This window comes from Solanum lycopersicum, chromosome 4, assembly GCF_036512215.1.
Source record: "Solanum lycopersicum chromosome 4, SLM_r2.1".
Classification (NCBI taxonomy): domain Eukaryota; kingdom Viridiplantae; phylum Streptophyta; class Magnoliopsida; order Solanales; family Solanaceae; genus Solanum; species Solanum lycopersicum.
The window spans coordinates 60,732,152-60,750,964 of NC_090803.1; the positions used below are offsets into that span (position 1 = coordinate 60,732,152).

Here is an 18,813-nt window from a genome sequence, read left to right on the forward strand (position 1 = left end):
AAATGACTTCTCACCCCACCCTCGGAGCCCCACTACCTTCCATTCAGCTTCATAAATCATAATGTTGAAAATGACTTCTCACCTCACCCTCGAAGCCCCACTACCGATTCCTTTCGGCTTCAAAATGTTTTGCTAGATAACATATGAATACTCTTTGAAAATTATTATTATTTTCCCGCAAAAAAATTTGCACCAGCCGGGAATCGAACCCGGGTCTGTACCGTGGCAGGGTACTATTCTACCACTAGACCACTGGTGCTTGATGAAAAAATATATGTAATTATTTATTATTAATATTCCCTGAAATTGATACCATCAACTTATACATGTAATTATTTATGTGAAGGTTACTCGTTAACAATTCTATAAAAAAATTTACATCCACTGATCAGAATTTATTGAAAATGGACAAATATGTTTAATTTTCTCTCGTAAATATGTGTTTATACTTTGATAAAAGTGTATGGTTAAATCATTAGGAATCATAAGATTGAAATCAAATCAAATCAGGGAAATGTCGACAATAAATTGAATTGAATTTTTTAGCTTTTAATTTAAATTTTGTATTTATTCTAAAAATCTATTGAATATAAAATAATTATTAATAACTTAAAATTCAGAACTCATAAAATTCATATCTTAATTCCACTTTTGAACAAAACATTCAAATTTCAAAATATCTCGACACATGAAAACAAGAATTTGAGAAGCTTCAAAGGGCATGGACATACATATGAACATTGTTCAATTGAACCCAACCACCATTCAATAAATAATGACTTCGATTGATACTAGCATGTTCCTTTTTAATTGTTATAGGTTGGTATTTTAACTAATATTTATATTAATATAAAAAAATTAAAATTTATAGTACTTTTGGAATAGTTTTGGATATCTAAGTTTTTTATTTGAAATATGAAATTAATGTAATATAGTGTAACTTTAAAATTAGTTACATTGACTTTTAAAAAATGTAATATGATAATTAAAAGTGGACAGAGAGCGTAATAAATAAGTAATTTAGAAAATGTACTACAACACTAATATATTTAGACTTCAATGTAATATCAGATGTGGGATCTAAAAAGTGTGATGCATAAAAAAAAATTGAGAATCTATTATTACTCTAATTACTATGGGGAAATTAAGTGTATAAGAAAACATATACTAGTTAGTTAGTTAACATAGTTATAATATTTCATAATTATAATTCTCGATCTATTTTTTGGCTATAATTACGTGGCTTGGCTTTTTAATTTTGTATAATTCGCACGTTTTTATACTGCAAAATTTGCATAATATAATTTATATTACTTTTGTATAATTCGGAATTTGTATAACTGTTAACACTTCTTATATTAATAATTATATAAAAATTTTGTTTTGAATTTATGCAAAAAAAATAACTGAAACATAGAAATGTATTTGCGAATTATATAAACGTGTGAATTATACAAATCTATGAATTGTACAAACAAAACAATTTAAGTTGTATTACAACTCGTAAATATGCAAATTATAAGTATAGAACATATTAAATTATTTATATTGATTATTTGCGGAAGTTCCCTGTTAATATTTGGGAATACCTATAATAGTCTTCTGTTTACAAACTTTTGAATTTTTTTCCATGGGAATTTTGCCCAAAATACATCTCTAACTTCTAAAATATTCTTACTTTAGATTTAAAAAAATGAAAAAGAAAAATCTTTCAATTGAATTAATATTATTCAAAGTTCAAACGCCTATTATTGAACTCGAAATGCTTGCAACTAAAGAGAGTAAAAAAACACTGGTGAAGTCAATTTTCCAAAAAGAGGATTTATTATGAAATTTTACTTTATTTTAAAGCACCGACCAGCAGAATAAATTCTCAAATTTTAGCTCTTTTATATAGTCTTACTTATTTTATTATATATATTATGTCTACGTCCCCAAAAAAAAAATCCACCGGTAAAAAAATAGTACTAGTAATAAAACCTTTTGTCTTCTTTTTCAGATTATTATTTTTTCTTTTTGTAATTGTTTTTCTTCTGTGAACCAAACAATAGTAAAAGTAAAAAAAAGAAAGATTTGATTCTTAGATTTCTATCATTGTTTCTTAGTATCAATATCTTATATCTTGTTGTTTATGTTTGGTGTTATTGTTTTTCTTTTAACGTAAATAATTTCTCTAATAATTTCTTTAACGTAAAATATTGGAATATGCATGAAACGTGAGGAAAAAAATTGAATTCTTTTTGCACCAATCGGATCGTAAACAACCTCTTTAAGATATTGGAATTTGCATGGAAATGTGAGGGAAAAGATATTGGAAAAAGGAATTTTGTACTAACCGATAATTGTAAACAAACTTTTATTTTATCTTATTTTTTTGTCGTAAAATATTGAAAAATATATATACATGAAATATGAGAGGAAAATCAGGATCGTAAAATATTGGAATATGCATGAAATGCGATGGAAAAAACAGGAAAAAAACTTGCACCAGCCGGGAATCGAACCCGGGTCTGTACCGTGGCAGGGTACTATTCTACCACTAGACCACTGGTGCCTCATGCAAAATCCTTCTAGAAGATTTATTATATCTAAATTCATCTTTCTTCTATTTTTTGGTATAACAATGAAAGATTTTTTCCGTTTGACCATCAAGTATTCGATATCCACTATACAGTTGGAAGTGCACCGGATTAGAGATACGAAGTACCTCGACTATATCTTTTTCATTTAGACTCGAGATATATATCTAATTAAAGTGAATGAATCTTATCTATATCATTATATATTTCTTCGTGCCATCACAGGATACCAAGTTGAAACTACATGAGAACTATATCGAATAAGGTTACCCATTAGTAACTATCTGTCACGACTTTGTAAATATTTATGGAGTATTGTTAACCAATCACCAAAAATTCATAAGTTTTGAAGCGCTTGATATGAATTTTTGAAGCGCTTGATTTAGATTGTGTGCAGAGGCGGATCCACACGGCTCAGTAAGGGTGCACATACACCCATTGATTAAAAAAAAAATCATGTATATATATGTATATTTATCTTAAAAAACTAGCAAAATGTAGGATATACTTAACAAGGAAATATCCTTGTACAATTGGTGTAAGCTAGTGATGTCACTCGAAAAGACCTAGGTTCGAGCGCATGCAGCTATTATCTATTTCATATTCTCTTATTTTGAGTTTAACTTAAAGCTTATATTGGTGTACCTAAAGTCGTCAAAACCTGAGCTGATTGTGTGAGTTTTTTACTCTTCCTACACATTAATTAATTACTTACCAAACCTTGGACATCCACATTTTAAAATGGTTAAAAAGTAGAAGAAAGAAAAACTCTTCTTTAAAATGTATATGTAAATTATGAGTCTTATTACTTATGTGCTAAGTTTGAAAGATCAAAAGCACCTCTCAACTTTTTTATTCTTCCAATGACCTTGCTTGCCATAAAGCTTTTGTTCGTACTATTTGTCTATTCATCATCAAGAAGGCACCAATAAAAGACCAGAGGAAAAGTTCCTTGTTTCCTTTGTCTTTTCTCTAACTTCTCGCTCGCAAAAATCGTAAAATGTATAAGAATAGTATTAAAGTTTGGTGTATTATTTTATAAATATGTTGAGATTAGTTGTACTATGACTATCTTTTGTTCATTATTTTGTTTGATGTATTGTGGGTATACAGTTCATCTTTTACTCATGCTTATTCATATATAATTAATTAATAGGTGACAACGTATTGCTAATATCATGATTTGTTATGTATTGCTTCTTCAATTTTTTTTAGTTGTCATGTTATTCGATGTTTTATATTAAAAACTTAGATATTTAAAAAATACTATAAAATTACAACTATAAAATTTGATTTTTTATTTATCAATATGATAAAAAGATATTTCGTAAAATATTAATCAAAGTTCTTATTATTTGACTCTAAAAAGAAAAACACAACAACTTAAAAGAAACGAAGGAAGGAGTTATAACTTAAACTGTAAATCCTATAATAAAAGAGGAATATATTTAGGGGTGTACAAAATTGAACCGAGAATCGAACCAAACTATAAATCGAGTCAAACTGAAAAAAAAAACGACTAGTAATTTGGTGTTGAAAAAAAATTCGACTATATTTATGCTGGGTTGGTTTCAACTAAAAAAATCAACCCGAGACCAAACCAACCCGATATTATATATATAATTTTAAAATTTTATTTTATACGTAAAAATACCTATTTTGATATAATCTTTACATATCTCTTATACTTTTTCATAGTTTTTATCTTTTAATATATTTATTTCATGTTTGGAAGTTAGAATTCTTAATGATCTAATAAAGATTATAGTTCATAATACATGTTGGTAATTATAATAAAGTTTAAATAAAAATCAAATTAATATAATGCAAAAAAAAATCAATTCAACACTAAGAATGAAAATAATATTGAATATTTGTTTTTTAGTTTTACATAGAGTTAGACAATTAAAATACATGATTCAATTTTACTTTCTTTTAATATTTAGTCATGTAACTAATACTTGCTAAACTTATTTTAGCATAATTTAGTACTTTAAATTATGATCAATTTCATTATGACTTATTGATTTGCAATATCTTTAACACGATTTTATTATTATTATTATTATTTTGGATCATTAATTATATAATATTTTTTGTTATTTTTTTGAGAAATAACTTAGACAGTTGCATTTTGATAGGACTAAAGAAATATTTGATGTACAAATAAATTATACGTTTGTATGAATACTTTATCGAAAAATCCAAAAAAACCCGAAAAAACTCAAAGTTGAAAAATCCGAATTTTATTTATTTGGTTTGGTTTATAAATTCAAAAATCCGACCCAAATAATTTTGTTTGATATTTAAAAAATTCGAACCAACCCGATCATGTACACCCCTAAATACATTCATTGGAAAATAAAGCCTATACAGGTTGTAGGTTTTTTATAAGCTTTTACAATCAAATCTTAAAGTAATATTCTCAGCCACTTTAAGGTACAATAATTTGTCTTACTATTGAAGAGACTAAGCAACATCCTTTACTTTTTACTACATAATTTTATATCCCATGGAATCAAATTCACCTGAAGGAGTCTTTTGGTATATGCAGATTAAGTTATATTAAATCGGATATAATAAGGTGAAAATCTATGACATCAAGCTTGAGATAAAATTTATATAATGTTTGATTGGCCATTTATATCGTCAACTAAATGTATAAATACCATCTTAAGTTTAGTCTTGAGATATCTCATTTGTACTCGCATTGGAGTACATGAGCTAATTCGGCCTCACTTCAGGCAATGCTTTCATACTCAAAGCTCGAACTCGATACATCTGAGATTAAGAGAGCAGTCCCATGTAACTGCACGACATAGACACTCAACTTCATCAACTATAGTAGAAAAAAAAAAAGAAAATTATGCCCCTTTTAAGTTCTTTATATACTTGAGCTTCACCACAAACATTTTCACCTCTCAAAGAAACCTTAAGAACCATTTTTTCCTACTTACTAGAGTATCAAGAAAGTATGGCTTACCAAAACATCAATGGTTGCATTTCTGATTCAATTGAAATTCTTGATCCAAAACCTCTTGCAGTAGTAGCTTCTGGTGTTGTTCATCCTCCTATTGTTGCATCTTTCAATGATAGAATTCGTCCACTTCTCGACTGTATAGACAAGCTCCGCCATCTCAACATCATGCAAGAAGGTATCCAGCTCCCAACGATCGTAGTAGTCGGAGATCAATCTTCTGGAAAGTCCAGTGTTCTTGAATCCCTTGCTGGGATCAGTCTTCCTAGAGGACAAGGCATTTGCACCAGGGTCCCTCTTGTTATGAGGCTGCAGAATGATCCAAACATCACAGCACCAAGTCTTCAGTTGGAGTACAATAACAAGTCACTCCCTGTTGATGAAATTGGCATTGCAGATGCTATCATTCTTGCTACTGATGAGATTGCTGGACATGGTAAAGGTATATCTAACTACCCTTTAACACTAGTAGTTAAGAAAAATGGTGTCCCTGATTTGACCATGGTGGATTTACCTGGTATTACTAGAGTTGCTGTACAAGGTCAACCTGAAGACATTTATGAGCAAATTTACGATATTATTATGAAATATATTGTCCCTGAGGAAAGCATAATCTTGAATGTTTTGTCAGCTACTGTTGATTTCCCTACTTGCGAGTCTATTAGAATGTCTCAGAAAGTGGACAAGACAGGGGAAAGGACTCTGGCTGTTGTGACAAAAGCTGATAAAGCCCCTGAAGGGCTGCTTGAAAAGGTTACCGCGGATGAAGTGAATATAGGGCTTGGCTATGTTTGTGTGAGGAATAGAATTGGGAATGAGTCTTATGAAGAAGCAAGGAGTGATGAGGAAAGGCTTTTTTCAACTCATCCACTTCTGTCGAAGATTGATAAATCGATGGTTAGTGTTCCTGTTTTGGCACAAAAGCTGGTGCGTATTCAAGCAAGCATCATTTCAAAATGCTTGCCTGAAATTGTGAGGAAGATCAATGATAGACTTGCTGCCAATCTTGCTGAACTCAACAGGCTTCCTCAACACCTAACTTCTGTAGCGGAAGCACTAACGGCATTTATGCGCATTCTGAGTTCATCAAAGGATTCATTGAAGAAAATTCTATTAAGTGGGGAGTTTGATGAGTATCCTAATGAAAAAGAAATGCACTCTGCAGCTAGAATTGTTGAAATGCTTAACCAATACTCTAATGAGCTGCATACCAAGAATTTTGAGAAAGTGGATGAATTCTTGATGGAAGAGATCATGGTTTTACAGGAATCAAAAGGGATTGGATTGCCAAACTTCCTTCCTCGAGGTGTTTTCCTCAATGTTTTGCAGAGAAAAGTGAAGGAAATTGCTGCCTCTCCAGAGGATTTTGTGGGGAAACTGTGGAATTACTTAGAGCGAGTTGTAATCATAGTTTTAATGCATCATTGTGAGAACTATCCGCAGCTTCAGTCTTCTACTAGAAGAGCAGCCCAAAACTTGATTGCCAAGAAAAAGAATGAATCAGTTGATTGGGTAAGGGAAATCATCGGGATGGAAAAGCTGACTGATTACACTTGTAATCCTGACTATTTAACTACTTATAGTAAGTTCATGGCTCAACAAAACACGTTCATGGAGATTATGAATGATCATGGGAAGTACTCCATGATAAACCTTGAAGGGGTAGGAGTAATCGACGTTGGTCATTTGAGGAAGCATCTAGATGTGGTGCAACAGGCTTTCGATTTGAAGATGAGAATGATGGCCTACTGGAAAATTGTGCTAATGAGGCTGGTGGATTCTATGGCCTTACACATAATGTTCAGCATACGAAACATGATTAACAAGGAGATGGAAAACGAGATCATACAGGATCTGATGGCACCACATGGTGGTGGAATTGAAAGAATGCTTGACGAGTCACCTTTGGTTGCTGAGAAACGCAATAGGCTCAAAAAGAGTGTCAAGCTTCTCAAGGAGTCCAAAGAGGTGGTGGCCAATATCATGGACAGGATTTCACTTCACGATGATAATGAAAGGGACTAAGGTTAATATGTGATACTAATGAGCAGGGCACTCTATTTCCATTCAGCCAATGTTCCTAATATCCTGTTTATCTCCTAATATCAAACTACCAAGTACTATGTTTTGGTTTTACAATATATCTTTGCCCCTGCTTGTATGTAATTTTCGTATTTCTTGCTATTAGCTAAATGCAAATCAAGTTTATTTGTACGAACTTAATACTTTTTTGTTTCTGTTTTCTGAAGGGTTCTTTTACATATTTACCAATATCCACCCCTTTCACCCTTTCCTATAGAAAATGGAGCTATTTTTTGTGAAAGTTTTTAACGAGGACAATAAACCGAAGTTCTAAGAACAATGAAACTTAGTCACTAGTGTTGTTATTGAAGGAAAAGCAACAAGAAAAACAAAAAGAATCCAGAAGTCCAAAAATTTTGGTTGTTTCAGAAGCACCAGGAAGATCAAATCAAACAGAATGTACCGATGGAATGGAAGACATTTGCAAAAGGGATTACATAAAAAAATGATGAAGAATTACTCAGTAAACTACCCAAAGATCCCTTGAGCAAAATTCTAGGCAAATAAAACATCTCAATGAAAAGTAAGAATAATGATCATAATTACTACTTCTAATGCATAAAAGGATGTATGAAGTAAAATATATATGAAACTCCAAAGCAAATATTGACCAAAAATCATTGACAAAAGAAAACCAAGACTGTCCAAAACACCCAACTTCACTAAAATTTCAAGAATTCTAATTTATACAACTTTTTCAAGAATACTATAACTAAGCAGTAATGCTTCTTAGACAATCAAAGTCAATATTGATAATCAAAATCAAAGACAGGAGCTGATAATGGCTCAAGCAAGTTGCTCGTCCCCTCGTGCATGTCAATATTCTGCAACTCTAGTTCCCCTGCATCCACTTGTAATCCCTCACATGAGCTTTGGTCTTGTTCACCAACAATATTCAATTTCCCTTTAGGGCGACTTTTCTTCTTCTTAATAGCACATAGAACAAAATCTCTGCAATCCTTGTCAAATTTGTCAAGTATATGCGGAGAGAGGTCGTACTCCTTCATCAACCAGTGACCATGTTCCTGTTTATACCCTTTCTTCTTATAACACATGCTCTTCTTGGATCCAATCACTGCTCTTTCGAACAGGTTTGCTTTTGTCTTCCTGTTTCCAACTGCCACCCTTATTTCCCACATTACGACTTGCTTTTCTTCTTGAGATTTGTAATGAAGAAGCGATACTGACTACAATCATCCTCATTACAAGAGGATACTCCTTGGTTCTTGTTCACCGTAAGTATCCACATGAAAAGTGATGAATCCATCAATTTTCCACCAATGAATCTCAATAAGAAAGTGAGAGCTTCTTCATCAGTAGGACTGAATCGGAAACCCTCTTCCAAATTCTCCATTATACACTAATCTCAAATTCTCTTTCTGTTTTTTTTTTCTTTCTCAAATTGTAGAAAAGAAGAAAACAGAGTTGGGATTTTATACAGAGAAGCGAAGTTGTAAGTAAAATTTTTATGGAAACTTTCTACACGTTTTCTATTAACAGAAAAAACATATTTGGAAACTTTTGTTGTAATATTTTATGGAAATTTTTATACCAAAAAAAAGTGAAAGAATTTGGAAAGTTTTTTTTTTCTTTTTTTTTGGAAGGTTGAGAACTCCAGTTTTAAGTTTATTATTTTGAAAATAATAATTTTTAGTATATGGTGTTAGTGACAAAAAAATAATGAAATATCATTTAGAAAACAAAACATAGTTAATCATAGTTTTGTTCAATGTGATTCTTTCAAAATTCATGCTTTTCAAAATTAAAATTGTTTATAATCATTGTGTACTTTTTTTTTAATTGATACTACTGTCTAAGCTATCTGTCATATGTTTTAATTATTTTAATTTCAGATTTTGAGTAATAAAATTACTGATACAATAACTTATCAAATGTAATTCACACCTTATGAGGGTGATGCGTACATAGTTTTATCCTAATCTTGTAAAGGTAGATATGTTGTTACCAATAGATCGCCGGCTCAAGTAAAACATGTCGAAATCAGTGAATAAAAGGAAATACCATAGTGACAGAACTCATTAGGACAGTGGAGAAAAGAACAGTAGCAATAACAAATAATACAATAGTCAAAACAATGAAAACACAAAGTAATAGTATGATTGAAGAATAAAAGAATGCATGAACATCAATGATGATACTAATATCGAAAACTAGACCATGATCAACTATTTACTAACCTTCTATTCTAATCCACAATTTCTATATTCTCCTATACATTGTCATGTCCTCGATTCGTAAGTTGCATGTCATATCATGTTTAATTACGTCTCCTCAATACTTCTCCTAAGATACACTACAACCAACTTTTGTCACTCATCACCATCCTTAATTGTGCATTTCCTCTTCACATATACAAACCATCTCAATCTCATCTTGTTCTCCACAGAGGTTACTCACACCTTGTCTCCAATATCTATGTTGCTAATCTTCTCTCTTGGTATTTTCACACATCTATCTCAACATTTTCAATCTATGTTACTTGCATCTTTTGTTTGAATGTGAGAGTTCTTGACCATCAACACTCCACTCTATACAACACATCTAAGTTTTTGTAACACATTTTTATCATACAATACATTAGACGTGAGCATTCATTTTATCCGCTCTGCTCCCACACAATGTACAATATCATCATCGTTAATGCTTAAATACTTTTACCGTGGTAGAATTCTATTTTGTACATATTTTCCTTGTTTTTATGGATACCATACGATCAATAATAACAAAATATTATTTCCCTACAAAATAATTATCACATTTCTTTTACAGAGACATGTACATTAGAAGTTTATTATTTAACACAACTTATTACAAAGATATAAATGATGAAAGAGTCCAATTATGAAATCAAAACCAAATCAACCACAAAGCTTCTTCCTCAATTGACCCTCTCCGATGCTCTCTGTTCGAGACGTTACTTCATACCCTTTTTCTGCCCTAATAAAAAGTCACAAAAATTAAACATTGTAATGTGTACAGAATTGTTAAGAAGCAATGAAAACTTGAAATTAGTAAAATTCCATGAACAAAAGACGGATACAATCACTCGCACAAATGAAAGGAAATTCCAAATCTTGTTCAACTTTAAACTAGAACAAGGATGTATATTTGTCGTACTACAAATTGTTGCTGTCGCTGCAGAGCTAACAGGAAGTAATATCTTCTTCATTTGATTGTTCACAAGGACAAACAAACAAAATCTATGTCATAACGAGGAGAACACACTTAAACAGATGGGGCACAAACTTGCCTGTTGCGGCTGCTGAAAAGAACAAGGTAGACGGGATCTTGAGATGAAAGATTGAAAAGCTGAAGAGCTATATAGGCACATGTGCTGATGCTGAGGAAATCAACACAAAGCACGAATTAGATATAATTATGGTCCAAAAACAAATTGTTGTAACATATCATATAAATATAGCCGGAAAAAGTGCCATCAGTTTTTGAGGGACCAGAAAATTGCCGGCATGAGAAAAAGAAACACAATAGAAAATAATGAAGTCGTCCTTTACAGACATATAGTTGAAGGAATATAAAGTCTAGGAAATACTAACTAGATTGAACTATGGTTATTCATGATGGAATATTAACTCATGTTTAGGAGAACTCTAAAAACTTAAAGCTTAATGCATGGAAGAAGGTAATAATGCAGATTAGTTATTAATGAAGTTGTTGCCATAGGCAAAGGCTGAAATATTAATTGACTTCTTGCCAAACAAGCAAGATCTTTTAAGTTATTTCGACAAATTCACAGAACCTCTTCTCATTCAGAATCACATTAAGGCATGCAAACACATATATATATGAACTCCTCCTCATTCCATTACATATGAATGAGAGTTCATATTTTGCTTTCACCTACATAGAGCAACAAATAAGACGATGTACTGATGAAGCTAACTTCAAACTGATACTCCCTCTGCTCCAATGTATATGACACATTTTTCTTTCTAGTTTGCCCAAAAAGAATTGACATATTTCCTTAATTGGCAAATATTTAATGACACTATCTACATTTTACCCATGTTGGATCCTGTTTATTTGACAAAAATTCCAATAGGTGTACACGACTTCTATTTAAAAAATTATTTCTTTTAGAGAGTAGTTTTGAAAGATTGCAAAATATTTCCATATTTCTAAAACTCCATGTCCAGTCAAACTACATCGTATAAAATGGAATGGAGGAGTACAATTTATGCATTATCCAAAAAAAACATGTACCTGCCAGAACAAATTATAAGTATTATCCATAAAGCTGCACTCAGCCAACTTGATTCCTTATAAGCAACCCAAACCTGAAAAAACAGTGCAACTCATCTAAGATAAATAATCACATGAAAAGTCCTAACTGATGATTTTGACACCTAATGCAGCAACTGGCTCTAGCCATATATCGAATTTTACAAACTTTGGACTTCCTAAAGCAAAGGTAGATAAATAGAGGGGAATTTCCCAAAAAAAAATTATTTTAAAAAAAGGCAGATGAACAGTGAAAAGCTTACCGAGAGAGCCACAACACCAACATAGAAATCAATCACTGTTGCTATCACCCACCTGCACATAAATTGACTTCTTAAATTGCATGTCAAAGTAAGACTTATACCAAGCAGAAAATTATAATCGGCTGATGTAAGAGGATGCATATGTATTACTTCTGCACAAACTCATGAAGTTTGTTTTCCAGAACAACTTCTAAACAAATTTGCAAATGATAGACCGCAGCCCCTTGGACAAAGAAGAAGACAATTTTCTAGGGTTGCACGACATCAACCAGAGTAGAGAGAGGAAATGCTGATAAGTTTCATGAATCTAGGCCCTAAGAATGACCTGTACATAGTGAATCCATTTAGAGGAAGAAAGAGCTTATTTTAGTTAGACTTTGCAAACCAAAGAAGAGGATAATTAATACAAAAATTCCGATTGAAATTTAGCATCAGAGAAATAGAGTTCGAAATACCATAGATACCATATTATCCGACATATGTCACACTGAAGGTAGTATCATGTTACATAGGGAAAAGTTATAAAGCTCACCATAGATCAGTCTAATCATATGTTATAATATTTAAAGTTAACACGGTAAGAAACAAATAAGGATTAAACGATTAACATGAGGTAAGAAATCATCAATAGTCCTTGTTCATGAAAAATGAGAGAGGCAATATTATTAATAGAAATTTTATACATTCTGAGAGCACAAGTCATTTTCAGTAACCTCATCCCAACCTTCGAATCACTGTAGTGCAGATATTCTCTCATTTAGGAACTCATTCCAGGAAGACATATATACTTCCTTAAATAAATAAAATGCTGATATGACATTGAATAAATGAAAAGGGAGTTTTCCTCCACAATAGCACAAAAACTTCCAGTTACGAGAGGTTTATGCTACTTCCCCATAAAGTGCATCAATTTAGAAAGCAGCAGAGCGGAGATCTAATTATAGTTCAAACAAGAAAACAAACAAAACTTTCAAGCACCGACAAAGTTCTCCGCCAATGCTGCTATCCTCAAAATCGGTAGCAAAGTCTCCATTTAACCAGAAAAAAACAAGGTTGATGGTATCTGTTTTAAATAGGAATAAATAAACAAACAAATAACTTACGGAGTAAAAACATCTCTGCGAAATGGAGAACCATCAGTTACAATGGTGTAAATCAATGTCCCTAGCATCAGACAGCCCAAAGCAGGAAATAGAATTCTTGCAGTTAAAAGAGAACATTTCTTCTGTTGTTCTGTTTCAGTCCTAAATCACAACATCTCATCAGATCATTATAAGTTAAGGTCATTTTCACAAAGAAAACTAACAAAATATAGGTGCCACTAATACAACATTGATGAGGAAAGCTTCAAACTCCATGAACACTTGCATATTATATTTTTTAAAGGAACACTCTATCAGTTACAGCTTTGTATAATTATTTTCGGCAAAGAGTAGGTTATCAATACATGTCATGACTATATGACCTGATAACGTAGTACACAGCAGGGCTTGTACAAAAGAAACAACCACAACAAGGGTAACTAGAAAACACAGTATGAAATGAATGATCCAACTTGCAGTTAGAAGCACCATTGTAATTCCACTAAAAGATCTTGGATGACTGATATATAAAAGAAGCCAATATTCTTAAGAAGTGGTATACATAATAGTACTTTGATTTCGGAAACTACATATGACATACTAAGTACTGAGAAAGACAACACTCGTCACTAAATAACAAAACGAATCACAAATTTTTCATCTCTTTAGTATATTGCTGATAAGATACTTGTATTTTTTATTGTTGAGAATACTTGATTTTAGTTTCTTTTCCCAATATGTGAATAATTAAACGACTCAAATAACATTAAAGTCACAGTTACCTTTTATCTAACTCTACTAACAAAATGGAAGATGTATCTAACAAATAAACCAGGCACATATTTAAAGTATTCAACTGGCAATTCCTCCTGCACAAATGGAGGATGCAACATTTCGTTGACTAATCTGTTTTCTCCCTATGATTGAAAACTTCATTTTTCCAAGATGGGGATGAGGCATTTGAACACTATTCTTGTCCAAGACAAATGCCAAAGTTTGATAAACCCAAGTGTGATATTTACATTCTTTGACTTTACCTCTATAAGTATATGATCAATAAAGAGTAAAACAATGAACAATGAACATAAATATGCCAGACCCAGTACAAGCTATGTTTCCACCATTGTCTTGACCTGTGAAGAGATGTAATTTCATTTCTTTTATTCTGAGAACCACATTTTTCTAGATATTTTCACTACATGTCTACTCTGAACAAAACAACAGGCATGATACGCAACTGAAGCAAAAACAACAAGAGTAGCTCTTGTTAACAACAGTTATATATTACATTTGCAAATATATTCTCCAACCAAACACCAAACTTGTGCATGATATTTCAGTTTCACGAGTATCCTCAAACAGTTGGACATGCATACATGAAAATATATGAACTAAATATCATTTCCAATTGAACTCTCTTTTTCTTTTTCTGGTCTCCAAAGAGAAATAAAAACAGAAACTATGAAGGAAAAAAGAACTTTGTGCAAATATCTACTCACTTTTCCTGACGTCGTAATAGGACAAAGTAAATTGGATCCTGTAAAGATTCCTGAGTTGAAAGCTTAAGAAATTGCAACACGATGTAGCCACATGTAGCAATGCTGTAAAGGGAGTAGAGAGAATGTTATCACCATCCCTGAATATATAATCACAAACTGGCAATTTATGCATGATATTGATTGAACTTTGTAGGGGCAATGACAACATGGCCTTCTGATGACATGCAAGGATAATACAAACTGAAAAGGAAGACAGTCATCAACACTGGAATGCAAGAAAATTTGTATCCTATGCAATACAAGTTGCCAAAAGACATCAAGGTAAATGTGCAGTCATACAAAATTGAATATATGTTGAAACAAAGGGTGCAGTTGCACACATAGAGGATATAGTAAGAGAAAGTCATCTTTGATAGACCTAAAATACATCAAATATACACCAGTTAACTGGCGTAACATGGTGATTGAAGGTGCTGAAGGGGATGAGAAAGGCCTAAATCACATGGAGGAGGTTGTCTGAAAAGACCTAAAAAATCTAGGAATCATTGCAAATCTGAAAAAGTAACATGGAAGAAAAGATCCAAATCAATAAGACCAACTAGTGTGCATTGACGCTTAATTTATGCTTTTGCACAAATATTAGATTCATAAGTGTGACATTTAGAGATTTTCTTGAACTTTGCCTTACAAGACAAACTTCTAGATAGTATTGGAATGATGTGGGCCCAAATAGCAAGAAATATGTAGAGAATTCAAATCGCGGACCTAGTTCTGCTTGATGTATAGTTGATTGATTGACTGGGTATATCATCAAGGAAGTTATCTATATACGAAGGGAATTCATAGCAGCGAACACAAGATATAAATAATTGGGAACATCAATCCTAAGACTGTAATGCCCATGGGTGAAGACAAAAAACAGTGTATGTCAACAGATAGAGACCTATTCAACCTGAGAATTTAGTCATATAAGAGATGCTAAGAGAAAGCTTAAAGAACAGTCATCATCTGAAACTAAAAGTACATCAAAGTTGTTCTATATACAGGAATAGGGGTGGCATACCTTCCCAAACATACTAGCAAGACCACCCAAAGTATTGCAGTAATCCAGTTTGATTCCTTGTAGACAACCCAAGACTGAAAACACCACACCAAAACATGAGAGCATTGCTTTTGCGGTTCTGCTCTTAGATGTTAAGAGCAGAGAAACATAGTAACATGTGATGCATTCTGGCCAATGTCTTGGAATAAAAATATTGTTTACAATGCAGTTAAAACCCTTGCACAAATGTCTGAGAATCTTAACCTTTATAACATTTATAGCTCTAACTCCTATACCATTTATATCTCTGACATCTAACATAGTAGGTGCGCCAAATTAAACATGTTCTCCTCATTATTTAATGCTAGTGAAACTGTAGAAAAATAAAATGCAATTGACTTTAGAATAAAGGTTCACATATGAAACATTTTGAAGCATTAAATTAATCATGGCATACCCATATAACAAATATGTGGATGTAGAAATCTATCAGGGTAGCTGCCATCCACCTGCAAGATTCATCCCACTCATTTCAGATTGTCTGGAAAGCAGATGGAACTGAACTATTTATTTTTTTGACAAGGTAAGTGGTATTAATAACAACATCAAGAATACAGATGGGACTAAACTGTTTTTCAAATCAAAATCTCAATTTCAAGTTAGTTCCTTTTTCTTAACCGTTTTCAAAAGAAATATTACTCCTCTGTCGGAGTACAAGGGTCAGAAATCTTATTTTGAGTATGAATTTGGGTATAGATTCTTCATTTTTTTAAAAATAGAACTGTTCTATTCGTAAACTACATGAAAAGCAGTGCAAATCAACATAGCTAATGATTCAAAATATTCAAACGAAGTTTGAGAAAGTTGAAATAAAAAAAGTGTTGGACTCTCCAAACAGTAACAACTTCACAATAAAATGAGAATGAGGGACTACTATAAGATAACTAAACACATAATTAATTAAAAAAAGTCACTCCCTCGGTTTCAATTTGCTTGTCCTGTTTTAACTTGGTACCAAGTTGAAGGAAGGAAAAGGAACTTCTGAACTAAAGATTTGTCAAATAAATCAAAATACATTTTAATCTTGCGGTCTTAAAGAAGTCTCGTGCAAAGTTAGAATTAAAGAATTGCTAAAAAGGAAAAGGAGCATTCCTGTATAAACGAACGAAAAGAGAAAGTATGACAAATAAATTGAAATCCAGAGAGTGTCTTATTTCTAGCAGCTTGAACTTTTACACCTTGTTTGGATGGTTGTTACCCATCGTATTATATTGTTAATTTAAATACAATGTTCATTTTGATCGTTACTTAAATTCTATTGTATGATGTTGTAACAATTAAAAATCTCATTTTATGTAACCACTAAATTTGTGCACACTATATCCTATCTAGGCTATTACTTCTTCCATTTTAAAATAATTAAATTGTTCCTTGGTTTGAGAAGAAGGCTAATTCCCCTGCATCCACTTGTAATCCCTCACATGAGCTTTGGTCTTGTTCACCAACAATATTCAATTTCCCTTTAGGGCGACTTTTCTTCTTCTTAATAGCACATAGAACAAAATCTCTGCAATCCTTGTCAAATTTGTCAAGTATATGCGGAGAGAGGTCGTACTCCTTCATCAACCAGTGACCATGTTCCTGTTTATACCCTTTCTTCTTATAACACATGCTCTTCTTGGATCCAATCACTGCTCTTTCGAACAGGTTTGCTTTTGTCTTCCTGTTTCCAACTGCCACCCTTATTTCCCACATTACGACTTGCTTTTCTTCTTGAGATTTGTAATGAAGAAGCGATACTGACTACAATCATCCTCATTACAAGAGGATACTCCTTGGTTCTTGTTCACCGTAAGTATCCACATGAAAAGTGATGAATCCATCAATTTTCCACCAATGAATCTCAATAAGAAAGTAAGAGCTTCTTCGTCAGTAGGACTGAATCGGAAACCCTCTTGCAAATTCTCCATTATACACTCTTTTTTTTCTCTCTCAAAACTATAAGAATGAATGAAAAGAAGAAAGCATGGTAGCAATTTATACGGAGGTTTTCAGAAAGACGCTGCATACATAAATTTTAGGAAACTTTTTCTACATTTTATACAAACTTTTGTTTTTATTATTTACACGGTTTCTAATTTCTAATTTCTATAACCAAAAATATTTATGGAAACTTTTTTTAGGAAAGAGTTGTGATTATGTTAATTATTAGATTATTTTTTTCAAATCGTTGAGCAATTAGTTATTTAATAAGGAAATAATAAATATAAGTCTACTTTCAACTCTAATTTTTCTTTATTAAGGTAAGTAACTATGATTTAACACCTTGTTTTGATCTTTATTATAATCGTATCCTATTATTAATTTAAATATAATATTTATTTTGTGCACCTGATAAATTACATGCTTGCATCTCATCTTAGCCAAGTAGTATTCTGTTGCTATATTTTTACATTTGCAAATACAAAAGGTATTTTGAGTAGTTTTTTACCTAAATAATACTCACGTTATATGTACTAAGGCGAACTTAGTTACTAACTCTAAATTTTGAATTCACCTCTATCTAACACTATCTAGATCGCTGTAATATAAGGGATAAAAGGGTGTTTGACTTATTTTTAGTGTTTCTCTTAAGTTAGCTTCTATCAAGAAAAAATTTACGTAAAACGTATATCACGTGCGTGCACACTAACATCAACCTAATGCACTAACTTTTTAGCCATGATATGTAAATTCGAATTTCATACTAAATGTATATGATACATAATTATTACCAAACAATATTGTATCAACTCAAAGCTAAAATTTTATGGGCAAAACTTTCTTATTTTATGTATCTAGTAGAAATACTAAATTGAAAGAATCAATATGATGTATCTTCTCAAAATTTTGAATCAATAATTCAAAGAATCTTCAATGAAGTAGGAGAATAATTTTAAAAACTTGATGCCAACTTTAGGGGATCATTGATGGATTTGACCTTTAAAATATACCATAACTTTTTATTTCAATTTTTAAGTTTTAAAATT

General features: G+C 31.9%; 2 protein-coding genes and 2 non-coding genes across 5 annotated transcripts; 1 reads left to right on the forward strand and 3 right to left on the reverse strand.

The window, feature by feature from the left end:
* Positions 1–188: 188 nt before the first annotated feature.
* TRNAG-GCC (transfer RNA glycine (anticodon GCC)) lies at positions 189–259 on the reverse strand. Its single transcript has one exon. It is a non-coding gene; the product is annotated as a tRNA-Gly (tRNA).
* Positions 260–2,483: 2,224 nt separating this feature from the next.
* On the reverse strand, positions 2,484–2,554 carry TRNAG-GCC (transfer RNA glycine (anticodon GCC)). Its single transcript has one exon. It is a non-coding gene; the product is annotated as a tRNA-Gly (tRNA).
* A 2,558-nt stretch (positions 2,555–5,112) lies between these two features.
* On the forward strand, positions 5,113–7,779 carry LOC138348334 (dynamin-related protein 4C-like). Its single transcript, XM_069297297.1, has one exon. It carries the CDS (start codon positions 5,554–5,556, stop codon positions 7,579–7,581), a length of 2,028 nt encoding a protein of 675 aa, XP_069153398.1. The 5' UTR covers positions 5,113–5,553; the 3' UTR covers positions 7,582–7,779.
* Positions 7,780–10,372: 2,593 nt separating this feature from the next.
* Positions 10,373–17,792, reverse strand: LOC138348335 (uncharacterized). Of its 2 annotated transcripts, none has more exons than XM_069297298.1 (8): positions 16,242–17,792; positions 15,806–15,879; positions 14,743–14,844; positions 13,265–13,405; positions 12,162–12,213; positions 11,881–11,954; positions 10,910–10,999; positions 10,373–10,596 (listed from the first exon to the last, which is right to left on the reverse strand). In XM_069297298.1, the coding sequence occupies exons 1-8, from the start codon at positions 16,287–16,289 to the stop codon at positions 10,518–10,520; spliced, it is 660 nt and encodes a 219-aa protein (XP_069153399.1). In that variant the 5' UTR covers positions 16,290–17,792; the 3' UTR covers positions 10,373–10,517. The 2 variants fall into 2 exon arrangements, with proteins under 2 accessions (XP_069153399.1, XP_069153400.1); XM_069297299.1 differs by having other exon boundaries at positions 10,373–10,591; positions 16,242–16,399.
* Positions 17,793–18,813: the final 1,021 nt, after the last annotated feature.

Coding starts and splice junctions, on each gene's coding strand:
- LOC138348334 (XM_069297297.1), top strand. CDS start 5,554: ATGGCTTACCAAAACATCAATGGTTGCATTTCTGATTCAATTGAAATT.
- LOC138348335 (XM_069297298.1), bottom strand. CDS start 16,289: ATGGCAGCTACCCTGATAGATTTCTACATCCACATATTTGTTATATGG. Junction 15,880..16,241: donor TCCACATATTTGTTATATGG/GTATGCCATGAT, acceptor TGGTGTTTTCAG/TCTTGGGTTGTCTACAAGGA. Junction 14,845..15,805: donor TTGCTAGTATGTTTGGGAAG/GTATGCCACCCC, acceptor CTCCCTTTACAG/CATTGCTACATGTGGCTACA.